This window comes from Ostrea edulis, chromosome 2 (assembly GCF_947568905.1).
Source record: "Ostrea edulis chromosome 2, xbOstEdul1.1, whole genome shotgun sequence".
Lineage (NCBI taxonomy): Eukaryota > Metazoa > Mollusca > Bivalvia > Ostreida > Ostreidae > Ostrea > Ostrea edulis.
Genome location: NC_079165.1, coordinates 83,953,031 through 83,975,157, shown reverse-complemented (window position 1 = coordinate 83,975,157; position 22,127 = coordinate 83,953,031). Strand labels below are relative to the sequence as shown.

Here is a 22,127-nt window from a genome sequence, read left to right as displayed (position 1 = left end):
AGACCAATGTTATTGAGGCATCTCCGGACATGAGGAGAGACAGCGAGAAAGAATGGTACTATGGGAACAAGGACAAGGAACGGCTGGGACCATTCTCGTACGATGAGGTGAGTAGTTTTAAAGTTTGCTGTAAACGAGGAATGGCTGGGACCATTCTCGTACGATGAGGTGAGTAGTTTTAGACTGGCAGTAAGCAAGGAACAGCTGGGACCATTCTTGTACCTCAAATTGAGTACAGTTTTAGGCTGGCTGTAAACAAGGAACAGCTGAAACCATTCTTGTACAACAATAGGTTTGCTGTAAACAAAGAATCTAGATCTTTTGTAATTAAGTACATGTATGTAAACTAAAAGCAGTCTTTAGGTGAAATTATGCTTTTTCAACTGCCACATTTGATATTATTTTTTTACGCAAAATTCTGTACTATAGTTGAAAGACCTGTGGAAGGAGGGGGTGATCCATGCTAAGACACGATGCTGGGCTCAAGGAATGGATGGGTGGCGCCCTCTACAGTCTGTTCCACAACTCAAGTGGACACTACTGGCCTCTAGTCAGCCGGTGATGAATGAGAGTGAACTCGCTAGTCTCATACTAAACATGCTGATTCAAATGACTGAATACTATCCAAGCCGGTAAGATTTTATTGAAAATTTGTCTGCATAGCATCACATGATGAAAATTGCAAATATGCATAGCGTAATTTTTCTTGTAATTTTCTGTAGGGACTCTGATGGTGCAATAATTCGACCACTGCCAAAAGTGAAGAGGATATTATCAGATCCCATGTGTCTCCCACATCTAGTGCAGGTTTGTCTGCTACAGAAAAATTTGACATCTTCAGCTGAAAACAAAATGAATGTCAATCTTTATTCCACAAAGTTGAGTGTAGTATTATTGAATCAGTGAAGTGTGGTTTTGTTGTGTGTAATATTTAATCAATGAAGTGTGGTTACTAACTTTTGTTTTAGATGAATTTGGGCAATAAAGCGGGAGTAGCAATATAACGAATTCACCATTACTGACAGTTCATTGAGCAGTCAAAAGAGATTCAGTTATGCAATTTATTTGGACTACTGTCTGTGTAAACAGATTCATAATCATGATTTTTATTCAGCGATTATTCTTAATTAACCTGACCAATGCATACTTTGTCCAGCCAGTCACACATCACAACAGTGCTCTCAAAGTACATGTGTAATTACTGAAGGGTGTTAGGTAATTGGCATTATTGAGGGTAAAACCTATATAAATTGCCCATTTGTTTGTGAAAATCAGTCACATATGGCATTATGTGGGGTTGGCATTATAACGGGGGTGCTAACACAAGGAGAAATGTGTTCTTTAGGATTTTCTGGCAATTTGCGGGGTGGCATTATAGCAGGAGGGGGTTATATCGATGGAGCACTGTACATGTTGTAACAGGAATGTGTGTGGGAGTGTAGGCCACTATTTATGCTCAGTTGATTTGATACTTCATAGGTAGCTTTGAATGGAAGCTAAATATAGGGAATTTTAAGAAATTCTTTTCAAGAGCCATAGGGCCATACTAAATCAGTCATTCCCATCTTGTGTGAGTTCAAGTTTTGTTGGTTTGTTTTATTTCCCCAAATTAAGGACACCGGCTTTAAGGGTGGGGCAAAAGTTGATAAGGAAAACTCTGTTGAATAGAAATATTGTTGTGTGAATTTGGAAGAAAAGCATTCACTTTCGAATGGAGGCATAGCTCTTTGTGTTGTTTGGATAATTTCATGTCATTATCTAATTACAAAAGTCTACATACATGTACATGTACATTTCATGTCACTGTCTATTTATGAGGTTCTTATTACATGTACATTGAAAAACAAATTCATCAGCTGTGAATGGAGAATCAGCTTCAGTGCATGTCATCATAATGATATTTGCATTCATAATTTCCTGACGTTTTACAGCTGCTGTTGACCTTTGACCCGACCTTAGTGGAGAAGGTGGCCCGTTTGCTGTACCTAATTATGCAGGATAATCCAAACATTTCCCGCCTCTATTTGACGGGAGCATTCTATTTTATCATGATGTATACCGGATCCAACGTGCTACCTATTGCCCGATTCCTGAAATATACGCACATTAGCCAGGCTTTCAGATCGGAGGAGGTAAGAAAACACATAATCAACAGGCTAACAACATTCTCAGATTTAAAGCTTGCTTGAATTCAAAATTCCGGAACAACGTAATTAATGCATTAAAACAGCAAAGGAGACCAACATTAAACTTAATATTACATTGTAGGTTCGTTTTATAATCAAAATTTGCCATGAAAAATCAAGTGGCATTTTGATATTAATCTGTCTGTCCACAACTTGACCTTGAACTTGGTCATGACTTGCTACTATATACTTCTCTGAAGTACTCGGGGTAAAACATCATATTTAGGATTCAATTATGGTCAAGATCTTTATTGGAAAGGTTAAATAAATACCACCTGTCTTCATCAGTGTGACAATATATTTATGAACTTTTGATTTTTATTTTATTTCATGTATCTGATTGGTTGGTGTGATTGTAGAATCGCGGCTCAGACATTGTGAGCAGAAGTGTGTTGGGACATCTCCTACCAGAAGCCATGGTCTGTTACCTAGAAAATTACTCACCAGAAAAGTTTTCAGAGATTTTCCTTGGGGAGTTTGACACACCAGAAGCTATCTGGAACACAGAAATGAGGTATGAAAATTTCAGATTTATTTTGAACAAAAACAGAAATGAAGGAAGAAATTATTTTAGATTTAGATTTAGATTTAATTTAGACAAGAATTCGTATTTTTCCTGTTGTAAGAAATACTGTTAATTTATCTAAAATAGCATTGTAACATTATCCCATGACCAGTGTGATTATGATATTTTACAGTCTGTTATTGATGTTATTGTGTAGGCAGGTGATGATATTTTATAGTCTGTTATTGTGTAGGCAGGTGATGATATTTTAGTCTGTTATTGATGTTATTGTGTAGGCAGGTGATGATATTTTACAATCTGTTATTGATGTTATTGTGTAGGCAGGTGATGACATTTTATAGTCTGTTATTGATGTTATTGTGTAGGCAGGTGATGATATTTTACAATCTGTTATTGATGTTATTGTGTAGGCAGGTGATGATATTTTACAGTCTGTTATTGATGTTATTGTGTAGGCAGGTGATGATATTTTATAGTCTGTTATTGATGTTATTGTGTAGGCAGGTGATGACATTTTATAGTCTGTTATTGATGTTATTGTGTAGGCAGGTGATGATATTTTACAATCTGTTATTGATGTTATTGTGTAGGCAGGTGATGACATTTTATAGTCTGTTATTGATGTTATTGTGTAGGCAGGTGATGATATTTTACAATCTGTTATTGATGTTATTGTGTAGGCAGGTGATGATATTTTACAGTCTGTTATTGATGTTATTGTGTAGGCAGGTGATGATATTTTATAGTCTGTTATTGATGTTATTGTGTAGGCAGGTGATGACATTTTATAGTCTGTTATTGATGTTATTGTGTAGGCAGGTGATGATATTTTACAATCTGTTATTGATGTTATTGTGTAGGCAGGTGATGACATTTTATAGTCTGTTATTGATGTTATTGTGTAGGCAGGTGATGATATTTTACAATCTGTTATTGATGTTATTGTGTAGGCAGGTGATGATATTTTACAATCTGTTATTGATGTTATTGTGTAGGCAGGTGATGATAATTTATAGTCTGTTATTGATGTTATTGTGTAGGCAGGTGATGATATTTTACAGTCTGTTATTGTGTAGGCAGGTGATGATATTTTACAATCTGTTATTGATGTTATTGTGTAGGCAGGTGATGATAATTTATAGTCTGTTATTGATGTTATTGTGTAGGCAGGTGATGATATTTTACAGTCTGTTATTGTGTAGGCAGGTGATGATATTTTACAATCTGTTATTGATGTTATTGTGTAGGCAGGTGATGATATTTTATAGTCTGTTATTGTGTAGGCAGGTGATGATATTTTACAGTCTGTTATTGTGTAGGCAGGTGATGATATTTTATAGTCTGTTATTGTGTAGGCAGGTGATGATATTTTACAATCTGTTATTGATGTTATTGTGTAGGCAGGTGATGATATTTTATAGTCTGTTATTGATGTTATTGTGTAGGCAGGTGATGATATTTTACAGTCTGTTATTGATGTTATTGTGTAGGCAGGTGATGATATTTTATACTCTATCATTGATGTTATTGTGTAGGCAGGTGATGATATTTTACAATCTGTTATTGATGTTATTGTGTAGGCAGGTGATGATATTTTATAGTCTGTTATTGATGTTATTGTGTAGGCAGGTGATGATATTTTACAATCTGTTATTGTGTAGGCAGGTGATGATATTTTACAATCTGTTATTGTGTAGTCAGGTGATGATATTTTACAATCTGTTATTGATGTTATTTTGTAGGCGGGTGATGATATTTTATAGTCAATTATTGGTGTTATTTTGTAGGCGGGTGATGATATTTTATACTCTATCATTGATGTTATTTTGTAGGCGGGTGATGATCGAGAAGATTGCCTCTCACATTGCCGACTTTTCACCTAGACTTCAGAGTAACACTCGCGCCTTGTACCAGTACTGTCCCATTCCAATAGTCAACTTTCCTCAACTTGAGAATGAACTCTTCTGTAATATCTATTACCTTAAGCATCTCTGTGATACCCAGAAATTCCCAGACTGGCCCATTAAGGACCCAGTACGTATTTTGCTGTTCAGAAATCTGTATAGGTTTACAGAATTAAGTAGAACCGTTTACTCTGTATCTCAGCTATTGACGAAAAATGTCACATTCAATTTACGTGTACGTGTGCAGTAAAACATGGTTATAGCAAACTACTAGGACCAACGGAAAAAACAGCTTGTTATAACCTTTAACTATATCTGATAAAAATTTTATGAGTTATTCTCCTAAGGGAATAAATATCCCTTCACAATAAGTGTAAATTTGTTATAAGTGTGTTTTTTATAAACATGTTTTACTGTATATACATTTGAATGTATGCACTGCAGTGTATGGGCATGTCAAACATTTTATAGTATGATTTACAAATTAGAGATAGCCTTTATTTTTATTATTCGCTTAAAAGCATTGAGACAGTTTGGCAAGTACGTTACCGATGTTTAATGTTTATCACATTGTTCTTTTTTCAGATCAAGTTACTAAAAGAAATATTAGAAGCTTGGAAGAAGGAGGTGGAGAAAAAACCACCCTCCATGTCGATCGAAGAAGCTTATGAGACGCTGCAAATGAAGAAAGGCGTGGGAGGGTTAGTTTATATCTCTACTGATGATTGCTAACAAAATTTTGTACAAAGCTGTATGCAGTATGGTACCTCAGTTGTGCAATATTTATATGTAGAACACTGTACATTTTTTAGAATTTATTGATGTTTATATATGAACACATCCTAATACAAATCTAAACTTTGTGTTATTTTAGGTTTAAGTTTACTGACTCTGGCATGACAAGGTTACCCAATAAATGTTTTGGCATGGTTCCAATAATCTACAGCTTTAACATTTATGGCTTGAACATATAATTGTGTATTGCAGAGTTGCTTGTTAGGATTCTGGTTCTTGCTTTTTTACATTCACACCGTGAATCACAAAATTGTTGTATTTTGATGCCACTCACTGTTTTAACTCGTTCAAGTTCATTTAAATTTGAACATATTTATGGTTTAAAAGTTGTGTTTTATCATAAAACTCATTGGGCTTAAGGTCATACACGATGTTTCTTACATTCTTTTCTAAAATTATATTTCCATTTCCTTTGCATGCAGAGTTCTTGTTTGACTTCTGAAATAGGTTTAAATTTTATAGTGTAGTAATATTACCTTACTCCTTATGTCAGCCTGGTAAGCCCAGTGGTTAGATCACCTAACTACAGTACCTGCAACGTTATTCTTGACATGATAAACGATAGAACACGATACACGCACGATAGGATAGGATACACGCACGATACGATAGGATATATGCACGATATGATAGGATACACGATAAACCTGATAAACACAAAACCTGATAAACGATCTTCATGATAGACCTGATAAACGCAAAACACGATAAACGATCTTCACGATAAACGGAAAACCTGATAGAAATGGTGTAAATTTAGAATCAATTTAGACAGAACGAAATTTTGATACCGACAACATAATTACATTATGTTGGTAATAATACTGAAGGATTTCAATATTCATTATACACCTAAAACGTATAATTTCTTTAATACACGGTCGTACTTTAAAAAAGATTTATTTTTATTTCAAGTTTTTACGCCACCACAGCTAAAATCAGAAAACTAAACTGTATACGATATTTAATTCATTATTTGATATCTATTTGAATTTTCCCAGCCAATGATTCTAAAATTATAATTGTCACCTAATGTTTAATATATAAATTATACAGTGAATTAATTAAATGTAATATAATGTAGTGCTATCATGCTTCAGTAGCTCTCAAATTCTAATGTCTATTATCTTGAATGGGAAATAAATCCAGGAATATTTTGTGTGTAGTGAGGAAGGGGTTAATTTGCATCAAGTCCCAAGTTCACCGGTCATTAAACAATTACAATTATTTTCATCATGACCGCTTTAAAAAGATCCACTGCATTACACCAAATCTTCATACATTAGATATTTCTACACGATGAGTGATGATTGATATTCATAAGTAATTGGAACATATGTATTTGAATTGATATCTTAATAACAAAAATAAATAAACTATGAAAAAAATAAATAAATTAAACACGGCTTTTAAATTCGCGATTTTGAAACGCTTAAAAAAAATTGTGTGAAGTATGTAAAAAAAAAAAAAATATAATTAATCATCAAACCCGGTATTAATTTCCAGTATCTATACCCGTACGATTATAGGTACATGTACAAGTACAAGTATAAAAAAAAACAACAACGATGACAGCCGAGTCGTGCCCAGTTGGGCAGACTTTTGGGAGATGCAACACCCTTGCACCCTTTTAAAACTTAATCTTCTAAATGTGTCAGATACAATGTCCCTGATAATGTTTGCAGTCAAAACACGGGTGATATACAGACGCACACAAGTTCAATGGTGGGTATATAAATAGAACACAGGTGGGGGAAAAAATCAGAAGAAAATGAGCCTTTATTAAAATATATGTAATAAACAACGTAATTTACTGATTTTTCCTTTCAAATCGGAACTTCCTATTTCTCTGTTAGTGTTAATTACAAATAATTGTTTCTAGACAAGCAAATGTTTATGAACTGTACATGAAGGAGCTTTCAGATTTACTGTCCCCGGTGTGCTCGGCAAACCACTGTCTACTTTTCATATTACTTACTAATAGAATGAAATTGTGATAAATTTTCACCCTCTCTGGCTCTTCTGTCTTAAAATCGACAGTTTTATGTTCTTCAAATATCCTGTCTTTTCTCGATTCCTAAAAATAGCTTCTCTAACAAAATGAATAAAGCTTTCGAAAAATGTACTTTTTCATTAGATTTTATTTACAGTCCCAATAGTTTCCGAAGCTACATGATGAACGATTTTCATGATAAACGGAAAACCTGATACATGCAAAACACGATACACGATAGACCTGATAAACGCAAAACACGATGGAAAACGGAAAACCTGATAAACGCAAAACACAATACAATAGGATACACGCACGATACGATAGGATACACGCACGATAGGACACGATAGGAATGTCAAGAATAACGTTGCGGGTACTGTAGTACTACAAGGGAACCATGTTTAAATAGAGTTTTTTGTTCACTTCCAAAATGTCTGTAAAAATAATGTGTCATAGAAGTAGATTATCACCTTGCATATGCAGAAAATGTGCAAAGTTAAAATGCTAAATCTTAGTAAAATTCTATGTGAATGTTAAAGCACTAAATCTAAGTATAATTCTGTGTGTAAGTGTTACAACACTAAATCTCAGTATAATTCTATGTAAATGTTAAAACACTAAATCTCAGTATAATTCTGTGTAAGTGTTAAAACACTAGGTGTAGCTTAGTTCCCTCTCTCTGACTGGCTTTGGGCTGTCCTCATTCTATTTGATATATATTTACTGTAACTTTTCCCAATACTTACATTTTCAATTAATCTTCACGTTTCATATTTCTGAATACTGATTGCATTACTAATACAATTCACTAATATTCACGAAATATACATATAATTTTCATAAAACATTTATGATACAAAACCTGCTAAATTAACCTGGAAGTCTAGACTGCAGTAATTTGCACATCTGGATCTTGGTTCCTGGTACAACCATAATGTTGTTAGTACTGGAGTGAACTGATAATTTTGTCTACTACCATAACTTTTTTATTCCTGTAAATCTTTTATTCTTCATTTTAATCTTTTTACTTACTTTTTGTAGACATGAAGAAGCCAAAATTAGAAAAGCATACTTTAAGCTGGCTCAAAAATACCATCCAGATAAAAATCCCGAAGGAAGGGTAAGGAACTGCACAGTAGCAAATTTCTCTCCTTTTTTTATTTCTAATTTTTAATGAATGATATGGATGTTATGATTAGACATTTTGTCAGCTAGATCTCTGTTCCTTCCTGTAGGAAATCTTCGAACAAGTCAATAAGGCGTATGAATTCCTGTGCAGCAAATCTCGGCTAGTGGAAGGACCAGATCCCCAGAATATTGTGTTAATCCTCCAAGCCCAGTCCATACTGTTTAACAGATATAAAACAGGTAAGATATTGTGTTAATTCTCCGAGCCCAGTCCATACTGTTTAACAGATACAACACAGGTAAAATATTTATTTTTTTTAATTTTTTTTTTTTTCCAAATAAAGATTTTATTCATCGACATACATTTGCACAAAAGTAGATACAAAAGAATATGAATATATTTAAGCGTACATATATATATTATAATGTTCATTTTCTTTTTATGAGAGAGAGAAGAGAGAGAGAGAGAGAGAGAGAGAGAGGAGGGAGTCAATTGACTAATGGAGACCATTTTTCCCAGTCCGTTTTAAATTTATCTAATTCATTTCTTTCCTTATAACTATCCAGGTTGATTTGATACAATTGTTTCCAATCATTTATAAGGGCTTTAAGTGTTAGCTGATTTTTTTGACATCTATTCCTATATATATATTTTTTTATTATTATAAGTAATGCATTGTATGACCTGAAATGTTTTTGTTTTGTATCACCAAATATAAAAGTTTTGACATCAAATTCTATTTCAATCTCCTTTGAATTGCAATATCTGATAAATTCTGATAATAATTGTTGTACTTTTGGACAATCCCAAAGTAAATGGTAAATTGTTTCGTCTTCCCTATCACAAAAGGTACATAGTTTAGAATCTACTCTACCTAATTTGTACATATAGCTATTAGTAGTTAAAATGTGGTGGTTAACTCTGTATTGAAACCATAATAATTTAGAATCCAATGTAGTCAAGAATGGCAGGTAAAAGATTGCCTTCCATTGGTTATCAGAGGTAATGAAATATCTACTCCATTTCTTTTTTCCTGTGGGTATAGCATCTGATTTATTGAGAGTATCATACATAGGTTTCGACCCTTTCTTTGTTAAAACAAATAGTTTGATATTCAAGGGAATAAGGGGTTTTTGCACAGATGCTTTATTTGTAAAGTTATACTTTTTCATATCTGTGGCTACTACTTGTGTTATACCCATATATGTTAAAAAATTCATTTGTAGGTTAAATCTGTCTTTAAATATTTTAAAATTTATAATTTCTCCTTTTTCGTCAAGTAGGTCATGTACATTTTTTATTCCTTTATCATACCATGTTTTATAGAAGATGGACTGACTTTCTATCTTGAACTTATGATTATTCCATAAAGGTTGGCTCATATAGTCCTCCCAAGATTTAATGACAACTTTTTCTTGAATTTCCTTAAAAGCCACCATGACATCTTTCCAGAAGTCATTTTTTACATTTTCAACTATCTGTAAGATATAGTCTGAACCTGTATTTATTAATTTGTCCAAGTTTACATTATTTCTAAGGAGACTTTTCCATTTTGAGTTGTCCTCCATAACCAATCTCCTTATCCAAGTCGACTTTAGTCCTTTGATATAACAATCTAGATCAACCATTTTTAGTCCCCCATATGCATACTTTTGTGTGGCAACTTTACACGGGTAAAATATTGTGTTAATTCTCTGAACCCAGTCCATACTGTTTAACAGATACGAAACAGGTAAAATATTGTACTAGTTCTCCGAGCCCAGTCCATACTGTTTAACAGACACAAAACAGGTAAAATATTGTGTTAATTCTCTGAGCCCAGTCCATACTGCTTAACAGATAGAAAACAAGTTAAAAAGGGGTCACTTGAAAACCAAGTTGTGTTTCACATACATGTATCAGTGGACAGATTTGTTAACTTTGTAGATATTTCTTATTCTTAGCAGATTAGATCTTGTATTGCTGATTTAAGTATTAAGTAGTAATATTGACTTGTTTTAGAACTGGAACCCTATAAGTATGCTGGCTATCCAATGTTGATTAAGACAATACGTATGGAGACAAATGACGACACCCTGTTCTCGAAGTCGGCCCCATTACTAGCCGCTGCTGCTGAGCTGTGTTACCACACTGTCAACTGCTCAGCGTTAAACGCAGAGGAGCTCCGCAGGGAAAACGGGATTCAGGTATAGTGTACAGCGATTTTTTTCTACCCATTGGTACTGGTACCGGTACCCATTCAATTGGGAAAAATAGCGTCAAAATTGAACAAATTGGGAATTTTCTACCAACACATCGGCAAATGATTTCAACCAAAACAAAAGAAAAGAAAGAACAAAACAAGAAGTATTCATCACTTTACAAACTTTTTTACGGTAATATTTGCTGTTGTGAGACATAAGGAATCATCGTAGGCTCGTTTTAGATCTGTACTTTCGATTTAATACCAGAAGTGAACATTTTAGTTAACTTGTACAACGTTTCAGACTAAGTAAATCATGATGTCAGTGATCTATGTTTCGACAACTGAATTGGGAATTTTTAGTCTCAAATTGGGAAAAATCAACGGTTTTTGACATTGGGAATGGTACTGTTTATTGGTACCAGTTATATAAGGGAAAAAATCGCTGGTGTAATATCCAATGCCCAGTAATTATTAGGTATACAAGGAATTTAGGTATAGGGTAATATCCAGTAATCATTAGGTTTACATGGAAATTAGGTATAGCGTAATATCCAACTTCATTGATTTGAATAGAGATACAATATACACTATACATGTGTATGTCGTCGTACTGTAGTGTCGTATCTTGCACACTGTGAGGCCTAGGACTATCAGACCTGGTCAGCTGATGCTTTCTGTGGGAAATGTATGACATGATCCAAAAGTAGGTCACAGTGGCCTCCTTCTGGAATTTTATAGCTATATATAGTTAAATCATGTATGGATCATGTCTTGTACATTACAAGGCTTAGCTAATCAGACCTGGTCTGATGATGGATCTAGGAGTAAGCAAACAGAGATATACATGTACATCATGTCCATGTGGTTCCAGACAGATATTGTATACTCTAGCGATACACTTCATTTGCTCATAAAAGAAAAACATAAAGTAGTTTTCCACCAAACTCTGTATAAAGGATACAAAATTTTGGCAAATTATTGAAATTTGATGGCATAAAAAATTCATCAACATGCAGTATTTTCTGACAAGTTTTGTGGCATTTTCACATTAATGTATATATGTATTTTTCATTAAATCAATAATTCCTTTAAGTACAATCATGTATTTTGAATTATTGTAAATAATGTTGTATTAATGTTCTTTCATTGTAAAACACATAACTACATGTATTTTGAATGATTGGGAATGACTGTCCATGTTTCAGACTCTACAAGATGCTTTTGCTCGTTGTATTAATGTCCTCAGTATGATGAGTAAACCTGAAGACGTGTCAGTACAGGTAAGTAAATGTCACACACTGTACAGATAGATAAATGTCACACACTGTATGTATAGATAAATGTCACGCACTGTACAGATAGATAAATGTCACTGTACAGATAGATAAATGTCACACACTGTACAGATAGATAAATGTCACACACTGTACAGATAGATAAATGTCATACACTGTATGTGTAGATAAATGTCACTGTACAGATAGATAAATGTCACTGTACAGATAGATAAATGTCACTGTACAGATAGATAAATGTCACACACTGTACAGATAGATAAATGTCACACACTGTACAGATAGATAAATGTCACTGTACAGATAGATAAATGTCACTGTACAGATAGATAAATGTCACACACTGTACAGATAGATAAATGTCACTGTACAGATAGATAAATGTCACACACTGTATGTGTAGATAAATGTCACACACTGTACAGATAGATAAATGTCACTGTACAGATAGATAAATGTCACACACTGTACAGATAGATAAGTGTCACTGTACAGATAGATAAATGTCACACACTGTACAGATAGATAAATGTCACACACTGTACAGATAGATAAATGTCACACACTGTATGTGTAGATAAATGTCACACACTGTATGTATAGATAAATGTCACACACTGTACAGATAGATAAATGTCACTGTACAGATAGATAAATGTCACACACTGTACAAATAGATAAATGTCACACTGTACAGATAGATAAATGTCACACACTGTACAGATAGATAAATGTCACACACTGTATGTGTAGATAAATGTCACACACTGTACAGATAGATAAATGTCACACACTGTATGTATAGATAAATGTCACTGTACAGATAGATAAGTGTCACTGTACAGATAGATAAATGTCACACACTGTACAGATAGATAAATGTCACACACTGTATGTATAGATAAATGTCACACACTGTACAGATAGATAAATGTCACACACTGTACAGATAGATAAATGTCACACACTGTACAGATAGATAAATGTCACACACTGTACAGATAGATAAATGTCACACACTGTACAGATAGATAAATGTCACACACTGTACAGATAGATAAATGTCACTGTACAGATAGATAAATGTCACGCACTGTACAGATAGATAAATGTCACACACTGTACAGATAGATAAATGTCACACACTGTATGTATAGATAAATGTCACTGTACAGATAGATAAATGTCACACACTGTATGTATAGATAAATGTCACTGTACAGATAGATAAATGTCACACACTGTACAGATAGATAAATGTCACACACTGTACAGATAGATAAATGTCACACACTGTATGTATAGATAAATGTCACACACTGTACAGATAGATAAGTGTCACTGTACAGATAGATAAATGTCACACACTGTACAGATAGATAAATGTCACACACTGTATGTGTAGATAAATGTCACACACTGTACAGATAGATAAATGTCACACACTGTACAGGTAGATAAATGTCACACACTGTACAGATAGATAAATGTCACACACTGTACAGATAGATAAATGTCATACACTGTATGTGTAGATAAATGTCACTGTACAGATAGATAAATGTCACTGTACAGATAGATAAATGTCACACACTGTACAGATAGATAAATGTCACACACTGTACAGATAGATAAATGTCACTGTACAGATAGATAAATGTCACGCACTGTACAGATAGATAAATGTCACTGTACAGATAGATAAATGTCACACACTGTATGTGTAGATAAATGTCACACACTGTACAGATAGATAAATGTCACACACTGTACAGATAGATAAATGTCACTGTACAGATAGATAAATGTCACACACTGTACAGATAGATAAATGTCACACACTGTACAGATAGATAAATGTCACACACTGTATGTATAGATAAATGTCACTGTACAGATAGATAAATGTCACACACTGTACAGATAGATAAATGTCACACACTGTACAGATAGATAAATGTCACACACTGTACAGATAGATAAATGTCACACACTGTATGTATAGATAAATGTCACTGTACAGATAGATAAATGTCACACACTGTACAGATAGATAAATGTCATACACTGTATGTGTAGATAAATGTCACTGTACAGATAGATAAATGTCACACACTGTACAGATAGATAAATGTCACACACTGTACAGATAGATAAATGTCACTGTACATATAGATAAATGTCACACACTGTACAGATAGATAAATGTCACACTGTACAGATAGATAAATGTCACACACTGTACAGATAGATAAATTTCTCACACTATCACCAGTGTGAGATCGACTTTACCCATGTGAGACAGCCATGTGAGATTTTTCTGTCTCACACTGCTGCGACGTCATTTGATTGTGACGTCATATATTTTCTATGATTTACGTTACACGGTGAAGATTTACGTTACACAGTGAAGTAAAAATATTTTGCATTGTTATCTTTAAATTTTAATGTAGTATAGCTTTCTGGTGGACAACCTTGGGTTTTTTAGTTTACACTTACAGTGTAAACCATTTTCGGGTATGCTCTTTCTGCCTATCTAATTAGTTTTTGCATCGAAGTTCAAATGAGGATTTTGATAGTCTAAAATTTTCTGAAAGCTCCTAATTTTATGCACTAAACTGTAGTTAAAATGTGAGAAAAATAATCCTTCATTATTTACTCGTGTGGGATAGGGAAATTCCACCTCTGGAACAAGATTCGCTGTCTAGGACTCGGCAAAGTCTCGTCCAAGACTGCGAATCTTGTCCCATCGGTGGAATTTCCCTATCTCACACTCGTACTAATGAAGGATTCTATTAGTCACACACTGTACAGATAGATAAATGTCACATTATGTCACAAGATTCTAGGCATTGGTTGTCCGTCCAAAAATCTTCAAGTGGATAATTACCAAACTTCATTGGCAAGTTGATCATTAAATTTCTAGCAAATGAATTGGTTTTCACTTTTGAGGAAGGGGGAAAACATGTTTCACAATCAAACCATGTTGTTACAATGTATATACTGATATAACTTGAATTTCTGGATTACATTTTCTGAAATTGATGGCGTCACATTATATCTGATAGCTCATGCTGTTCTGGAAATTGATAAGACTTGTTACTGTCAGGACTATGTTCAACAGAATATATTACAAAGTACATTTAGGTTTTAAGATTTTGACATGTTTGAATTTATTTCTTTGGTTCAGTAATCCTTTGATACATTTATCATAGGTATGCTCCCACATTGTGAAATGCTATGCTGTGGCCTCCCAGTTTGAGGGTTGCCGAGAAAAGATCCAAGAAATTCCAGCGATAGTCAAAGATATCAGTCGTATCCTGTATTACAAGGTGGGTAGTAGATCTTGTAATAGCCACTCATAATGCAGGGTGCTAATTCTGTTGTGATAAGAAATATCTTTGATTAACCACTTTTGGATCATTACAACTTGTGTACTTTATCATTTTTTAAAGGTGATATAAATTGTTATTTTTTTTATCACCAGAACCTCCCTAAATTGTGCTCAGTAGTTGCGGAGTGCGTGAGTGCTTTCTCTGTGGATTTCTGGTTACAAACCAATCTCTTCCAATCAGGCGTGTTGTGGCATTTGTTGTTGTATCTGTTTAATTACGACTACACGCTGGAGGAGGGAGGGGTGGAGAAAAGCGGGGAGTCAAACCAGCAGGTCTGTCAATAGTTTCTGGAATGGAGAATTTATTTTGCCTCACCCCTGATTTTGTTTTGATGAAATGCTGGCTATTGATTGATTTAAGAAATTCAATACATCTGTTGTGAAGTCATGAGTTATCGTTGTGATGAAAACAACTATGGATCATTTATGTTGTGATATATAGTTCTCTTGTTGTCAACTTTAGTGTTGAATGTTCAATAATTTTTTAAACTTTGAATTAACCTGTACACCAGCAATTTGAATTACATAAAACCCTTATGTATCTGTATGTGGTTGTTGGTCTGGTGAATTCGTTACTTGATTTATTCCAGGAGGTAGCTAACAATTTGGCCCGGCTGTGTGTGAGAGCCTGTGCTAGATTAGGGGGTTATTTCCCAGAGAGTTCCGAACTGTCCACTCCAGAAAACGTTCCGGTCAAGAAGTCCCTTGTTGCCATGTTGACTCCATTCCTGGCCAGGAAACTTTCCAGTGAAAACTCCAAAGAGGTAGCAAGATACAGTATGGTGGAAAAAATATTCTTTGTTTATGTTAGGCCAAAAATAATTGATAAATAATATCTCGGGCCAAATTTTTTTAATTTTGATGAGGCAAGCAGGTATTTTTATTTTTTTTTTACCTGGCTATAGTATGGGTTATCTTTCTTTTTTTGTGGACTGTAGAATGAGTTACTTTTCCTTTCTCATGTACATGTTTTTATGGAATTTTTATTTCTATTAAAAATAGCTTAACATCATTACTATCAAATTTACACTATTATTTTTAAACCCTTGCACATAAATGTAAATGAATATGCATTCAATAATTATTTGATCAAAGTAATACATATAATTTTAATAAAACCTTCTGAAAGTTTTACATAAATATCAAAGCAGAAGATTTGCCTCATTTACATGAATAAACAAACATAAATTGAAAACAAAAATTCCATACAGTACCTTTTCAACGGATGTGGCAGGGCCTGAGAAACTATTGATTCATTATTATTTTTTTTGGCCTTAAGTTTTAAATCCGAGTGGAATAAGAACTATTTTAAGATAATGCTTGAATTTCTTTTGTTTAGCTGCTGAAATTGTTGAATAGTAATTCGGAAAATCCATACTTGATTTGGGACAACGCCACCAGAGCTCAGCTGACCGAGTATTTGACTGATCAACAGCAGCAGGTCATCAAAACTGTGAGTGTTTGTGGGGTACCGTGGATCAGTCTTATTTCGCAAGATACAATAACTTATTAATTCATGTGACAAAACATTCAGTGAATCATGATTTACTGCTTATGTGGAAGAGTTAATTCATGAGAACTAAATTTACGCAAATGGCTAGTCTCGCAAAATTAAACGTAGATAATGTTCTTGGGTATAAAATGTAATTTACAGCAACTTTTATTTGCCACATTTGCTGAGTGTTAAAGTCCTTTGCTACTATTTATATGTAAAGACAACAAATTAGGATCATAAAGATAGGCGCTCTTTGTAAATTTTCATAGTTTTTGTGATTGACTTTTGAATCGTTACAGGGCGAGTGTGATAAGCACTATGGGTCTGAGTTTGTCTTTGAAATCCATGCTAAGGAATTGATTGTGGGAGATATCTACGTCCGTATTTACAATGAACAGTCCACTTATCCTCTGGAGGTGAGAGCTCTTCTTATGATATGTGTATTTGTTAAAGATGTTGCTACAGATTATTGTATATTGGGTCATTTTGGTGTCGAAAATATTTGGGGGATTTTTCTGTAGAAAGTAGTTTAAAATCTTGTCACTTTGATATTTGGTGGATTTTCATTCAACACTTGTATTTATAGGAATGTAAATTTTGATGGCTTTATTCATAGTGAAATTTTCTCATCCGCCAATAAAGCCTGCCTCTCCAGTACACCAAATGACCTGGTATATGACATCATTTGAAAGGATTTGAGAAACATTACATTTGAATTTAGTTTTGATTGTTATACCCCCCACAACAAGTTGTGGGGGGGGGCTATACTGGAATCGGGTTGTCCGTCTGTCTGTCCGTCCGTCCGTCTGTCCGTCCGTCTGTAGACGCAATGGTTTCCGGGCTCTAAAGCATTATCCTTTCCACCTACCGTCACCATATCATATATATGGACTACCCATGGGATGAAGATGTTCCCTATCGATTTTAAGGTCAAAGATCAGGCGCACTGGACATCGAAGTAGCAATATGGTTTCTGGGCTCTAAAGCATTATCCTTTCCACCTACAGTCACCATATCATACATATGGACTACCCATGAGATGAAGATGTTCACTATCAATTTTGGAGTCCAAAGGTCAAAGGTCAAGTGCACTGGACATCGAAGTAGCAATATGGTTTCCGGGCTCTAAAGCGTTATCCTTTCCATCTACAGTCACTATATCATACATATGGACTACCCATGAGATGAAGATGTTCCCTATCGATTTTGGGGTCAAAAGATCAAAGGTCATGCACACTGGACATCGAAGTAGCAATATGGTTCGGTTTGTCATGCCATTTGTTTTTTACACTCAGAAAAGAGGTAGTTTATACCTATTACCAACGCCCTTTGGGAGATTGGGGTAATCGGGGGGTATTCTTAGTGAGCATTGCTCACAGTACCTCTTGTTGGTACATGTATATGACATCATAAGAATTAGAAACATTACATTTGAATTTAGTTTTGATTGTTGGTATATGACATTATAAGAAAGGATTTGAGAAACATTACATTAACATTTAGTTTTGATCATTGCCACTGAAAATCCATATTTAATTCAAATTGTGACATATTTAATAGAACCCAAAAGGGTTCACCATTGACCTTCTGGACTACATGGGATCTCAAGCCCAGTATCTGCACTCCCTGATGATGCTGAATCAGAGCAATGCCAAGCAAGCACAGGGCTCCAGATTAAAAAATGTCGAGATGGCGCTGGAGGGTCTGCGTAATGTCATAAAAAATAATCCAGGTAAGGATATCAATGTACTAATGTGATTGTCATAGAAAATAATCCGGGTAAGAATGTCAGAGAATATCTACATAATGTGATTGTCATTGAAAATAATCTGGGTAAGAATGTCATAGAATATCTTTATAATGTGATTGTAATAGAAAATAATCTGGGTAAGAATTTCATAGAATATCTTCATAATATGATTGTCATTGAAAATAATCCGGGTGAGAATGTCATAGAATATCTTTATAATGTGATTGTAATAGAAAATAATCTGGGTAAGAATGTCATAGAATATCTTCATAATGTGATTGTCATAGAAAATAATAGTGGTAAGAATATCATAGAATATCTACATAATATGATTGTCGTAAAAAATAATCTGGTAAGAATGTCATAGAATATCTTTATAATGTGATTGTCATAGAAAATAATCTGGGTAAGAATGTCATAGAATATCTACATAATGTGATAGTCATAGAAAATAATCCAGGTAAGAATACCTTGAATTATCCTATTCATGCACTGCATATTTTGGTAATTCTTAAATATCTGCTCTGTTACCTGTTCTGGAAATTTTTACCTGTAACTACCTGCACTGTTACCTGTTCTAACTATATACACTGTATCTGCTGTATATTACCTGTTCTAACTATATATCTGCTGTATGTTACCTGTTACAGGTGTGGAGATTCAGTGTATTGGCCATTTTAAACTGCTTTTCTGCCTACTAAGATTGGATGACTGTGCCAAATTACAGCAGTATGCGTTAGAGGTAAGCACCTCACTCACTAGTATCAACTGACAAAATTTCATCTATTTCAGTTAAGCTTTTGAATTAAATTGATATGCTCAAACCTGATGCGGGTTTATGTAATTATTTGCTGTTTTTAATTGACAGGTTGTCAACAGTGTGACCACTAATCAGGAGTGTGTCAATGATATAGCGGCCTCAGAAGTCCTAGCGTACCTGCTGATGGCCATCCCAATGCTGCCAAGTTGTAAGTCAAGCAGTACACGATAAACCTGATGTCAAACGGGAAAAAAAGAAAACCTTAGAGAAGGATGTAAGAGATTCGTAAATCATTTCAGGTCAGCTACTGACGTTGGAGAGTTTGTTTTCTCTGATGTCCAGCACAAAGATTGTGAAGGAAGCCCTGGCTAAAGGTGCGCCTATTTACCTCCTGGACCTGTTCGCCAATGCCACAAACCCCAACGTTCGAGAGAAGACCGCGGAATTGATGGCCAAGATGTTATCAGACAAGCTGGTGGGACCAAAAGTACGCATCATTCTATCCAAATTCTTGCCTGTAATCTTCATGGACGCCATGAGAGACTCCCCAGAAGCTAGTGTGCACATGTTTGAAGGTAATTTTTCTTCACTTCCCAGAAGCTTGTGTTCACATGTTTGAAGGTAATTTTTCTTCATATTGAAAAGAAAGAAAAAATATCACACCTGTTGTGGGAGCTTTTAAGTAGTATTTTTTCAGTAAATGTTGGGAGATGCATTGCAATCTAACCGGAAGGACCTTTAGTAATAAAGCATGACACTTCATAATTACTGATGAAATAATTAATGGGAAAACTGATACTGAGAAAAAAAGGCTCTCTTGGGTGCAAATGTGTGCTTTGATCAATCATGTTGTGTAACTATTAATGGTACATTCAGATTTCTCAGGATAGAACTTGTTTCTTTTTTCATTGTCAACAGGGACTCATGAAAACCCCGAGTTAATATGGAATGATGAGTCAAGGGAGAAGGTGTCAGACACTGTGAAGAAACTTAAAGACAGGTAACACATCTCAAAGACAGGTAACATATCTCAAAGACTGGTAACACATCTCACAGACAGGTAACACATCTCATAGACAGGTAGCTCATCTCAAAGACAGGTAACATATCTCATAGACAGGTAAAACATCTCATAGACAGGTAAGACATCTCACATACAGGTAATGCATCTCACATACAGGTAACACATCTCATAGACAGGTAACACATCTCAAAGACAGGTAACATATCTCATAGACAGGTAACACATCTCAAAGACAGGTAATGCATCTCACATACAGGTAACTCATCTCATAAACAGGTAATGCATCTCATAGACAGGTAACTCATCTCAAAGACAGGTAACATATCTCATAGACAGGTAACACATCTCAAAGACAAGTAACACATCTCAAAGACAGGTAACACCTCTCACAGACAGGTAACACATCTCAAAGACAGGTAATGCATCTCATAGACAGGTAACACATCTCAAAGACAGGTAATGCATCTCATAGACTGGTAACACATCTCACAGACAGGTAACATATCTCAAAGACAGGTAACACATTTCAGATACAGGTAATTCATCTCAAAGACAGGTAATGCATCTCATAGACAGGTAACTCATCTCATAGACTGGTAACACATCTCTAAGACAGATAACACATCTCAAAGACAGGTAACACATCTCAAAGACAGGTAACATATTTCATAGACAGGTAACACATCTCAAAGACAGGTAACACATCTCACAGACAGGTAACATATCTCAAAGATAGGTAACACATTTCAGATACAGGTAATTCATCTCAAAGACAGGTAATGCATCTCATAGACAGGTAACTCATCTCATAGACTGGTAACACATCTCTAAGACAGATAACACATCTCAAAGACAGGTAACACATCTCAAAGACATCTCACATACAGGTAACACATCTCATAGACAGGTAACACATCTCATAGACAGGTAACATATCTCATACACAGGTAATACATATCAAAGACAGATAACACATCTCAAAGACAGGTAACACCTCTCACAGACAGGTAACACATCTCAAAGACAGGTAATGCATCTCATAGACAGGTAACACATCTCAAAGACAGGTAATGCATCTCAAAGACAGGTAACTCATCTCACATACAGGTAACACATCTCATAGACAGGTAACACATCTCATAGACAGGTAACATATCTCATACACAGGTAATACATATCAAAGACAGGTAACATATCTCATAGACAGGTAACACATCTCAAAGACAGGTAATGCATCTCAAAGACAGGTAACATATATCATAGCAGGTAACACATCCTGTGAATTAAAAACAGGTGACATGTTTTGTTGAATGAAACATTTTATTTTGTAAAGGGGGTGTTTGTGTTTCATCAGCCCTAACAATATCACAGATATAAATGCTTGTTTTGTAATACAATCTCATAATTAGCTCCCCTGAGGGTTTTTTTCCCCCTGATCAAATCAGTCCAACAAATGTCTGTCCCAGTTTTAAATATCTTTCTAATTTTTGTTTGCTTCATCTAAGAACAAGAGTTCCACCCCACCCCCCCAAACTTAAGAGTGTGTAATGATTTTTTCAAATTAGATGAAATCAATTATTCAAGTTGTTTAATTTCAATGAAATGAAAGCTGCAATGTACACCTCATTCCAAGGAAGATAAATGAAAATAGGGGTAAAAATGCAGTGGTTCATCTTTTCCTCTAGAAC

General features: G+C 34.6%; 1 protein-coding gene across 7 annotated transcripts in view; it reads left to right on the top strand.

Annotated features, from left to right (window-relative positions):
- LOC125682299 (dnaJ homolog subfamily C member 13-like) overlaps positions 1-22,127 on the top strand; it is a 54,300-nt gene that overhangs the window by 21,246 nt on the left and 10,927 nt on the right. For 5 of the 7 annotated variants that reach the window (XR_008800201.1, XM_056155218.1, XM_056155219.1 and 2 more), the window contains 22 exons: positions 3-107; positions 430-632; positions 723-807; positions 1,932-2,132; positions 2,546-2,700; positions 4,545-4,746; positions 5,202-5,317; positions 5,491-5,520; positions 8,449-8,527; positions 8,643-8,775; positions 10,538-10,722; positions 11,927-12,001; positions 15,232-15,348; positions 15,504-15,683; positions 16,001-16,174; positions 16,750-16,863; positions 17,205-17,321; positions 18,466-18,637; positions 19,306-19,397; positions 19,524-19,623; positions 19,715-19,990; positions 20,334-20,415. Coding sequence is in view for 6 of the 7 variants with exons in the window: in XM_056155218.1 (XP_056011193.1) it covers positions 3-107; positions 430-632; positions 723-807; positions 1,932-2,132; positions 2,546-2,700; positions 4,545-4,746; positions 5,202-5,317; positions 5,491-5,520; positions 8,449-8,527; positions 8,643-8,775; positions 10,538-10,722; positions 11,927-12,001; positions 15,232-15,348; positions 15,504-15,683; positions 16,001-16,174; positions 16,750-16,863; positions 17,205-17,321; positions 18,466-18,637; positions 19,306-19,397; positions 19,524-19,623; positions 19,715-19,990; positions 20,334-20,415 (2,993 nt within the window). In the remaining variant the exon portion in view is untranslated. The remainder of the gene's footprint in view (positions 1-2; positions 108-429; positions 633-722; positions 808-1,931; positions 2,133-2,545; positions 2,701-4,544; positions 4,747-5,201; positions 5,318-5,490; positions 5,521-8,448; positions 8,528-8,642; positions 8,776-10,537; positions 10,723-11,926; positions 12,002-15,231; positions 15,349-15,503; positions 15,684-16,000; positions 16,175-16,749; positions 16,864-17,204; positions 17,322-18,465; positions 18,638-19,305; positions 19,398-19,523; positions 19,624-19,714; positions 19,991-20,333; positions 20,416-22,127) is intronic. The other 2 variants (XM_056155223.1, XM_056155220.1) reach the window with 1 other exon arrangement.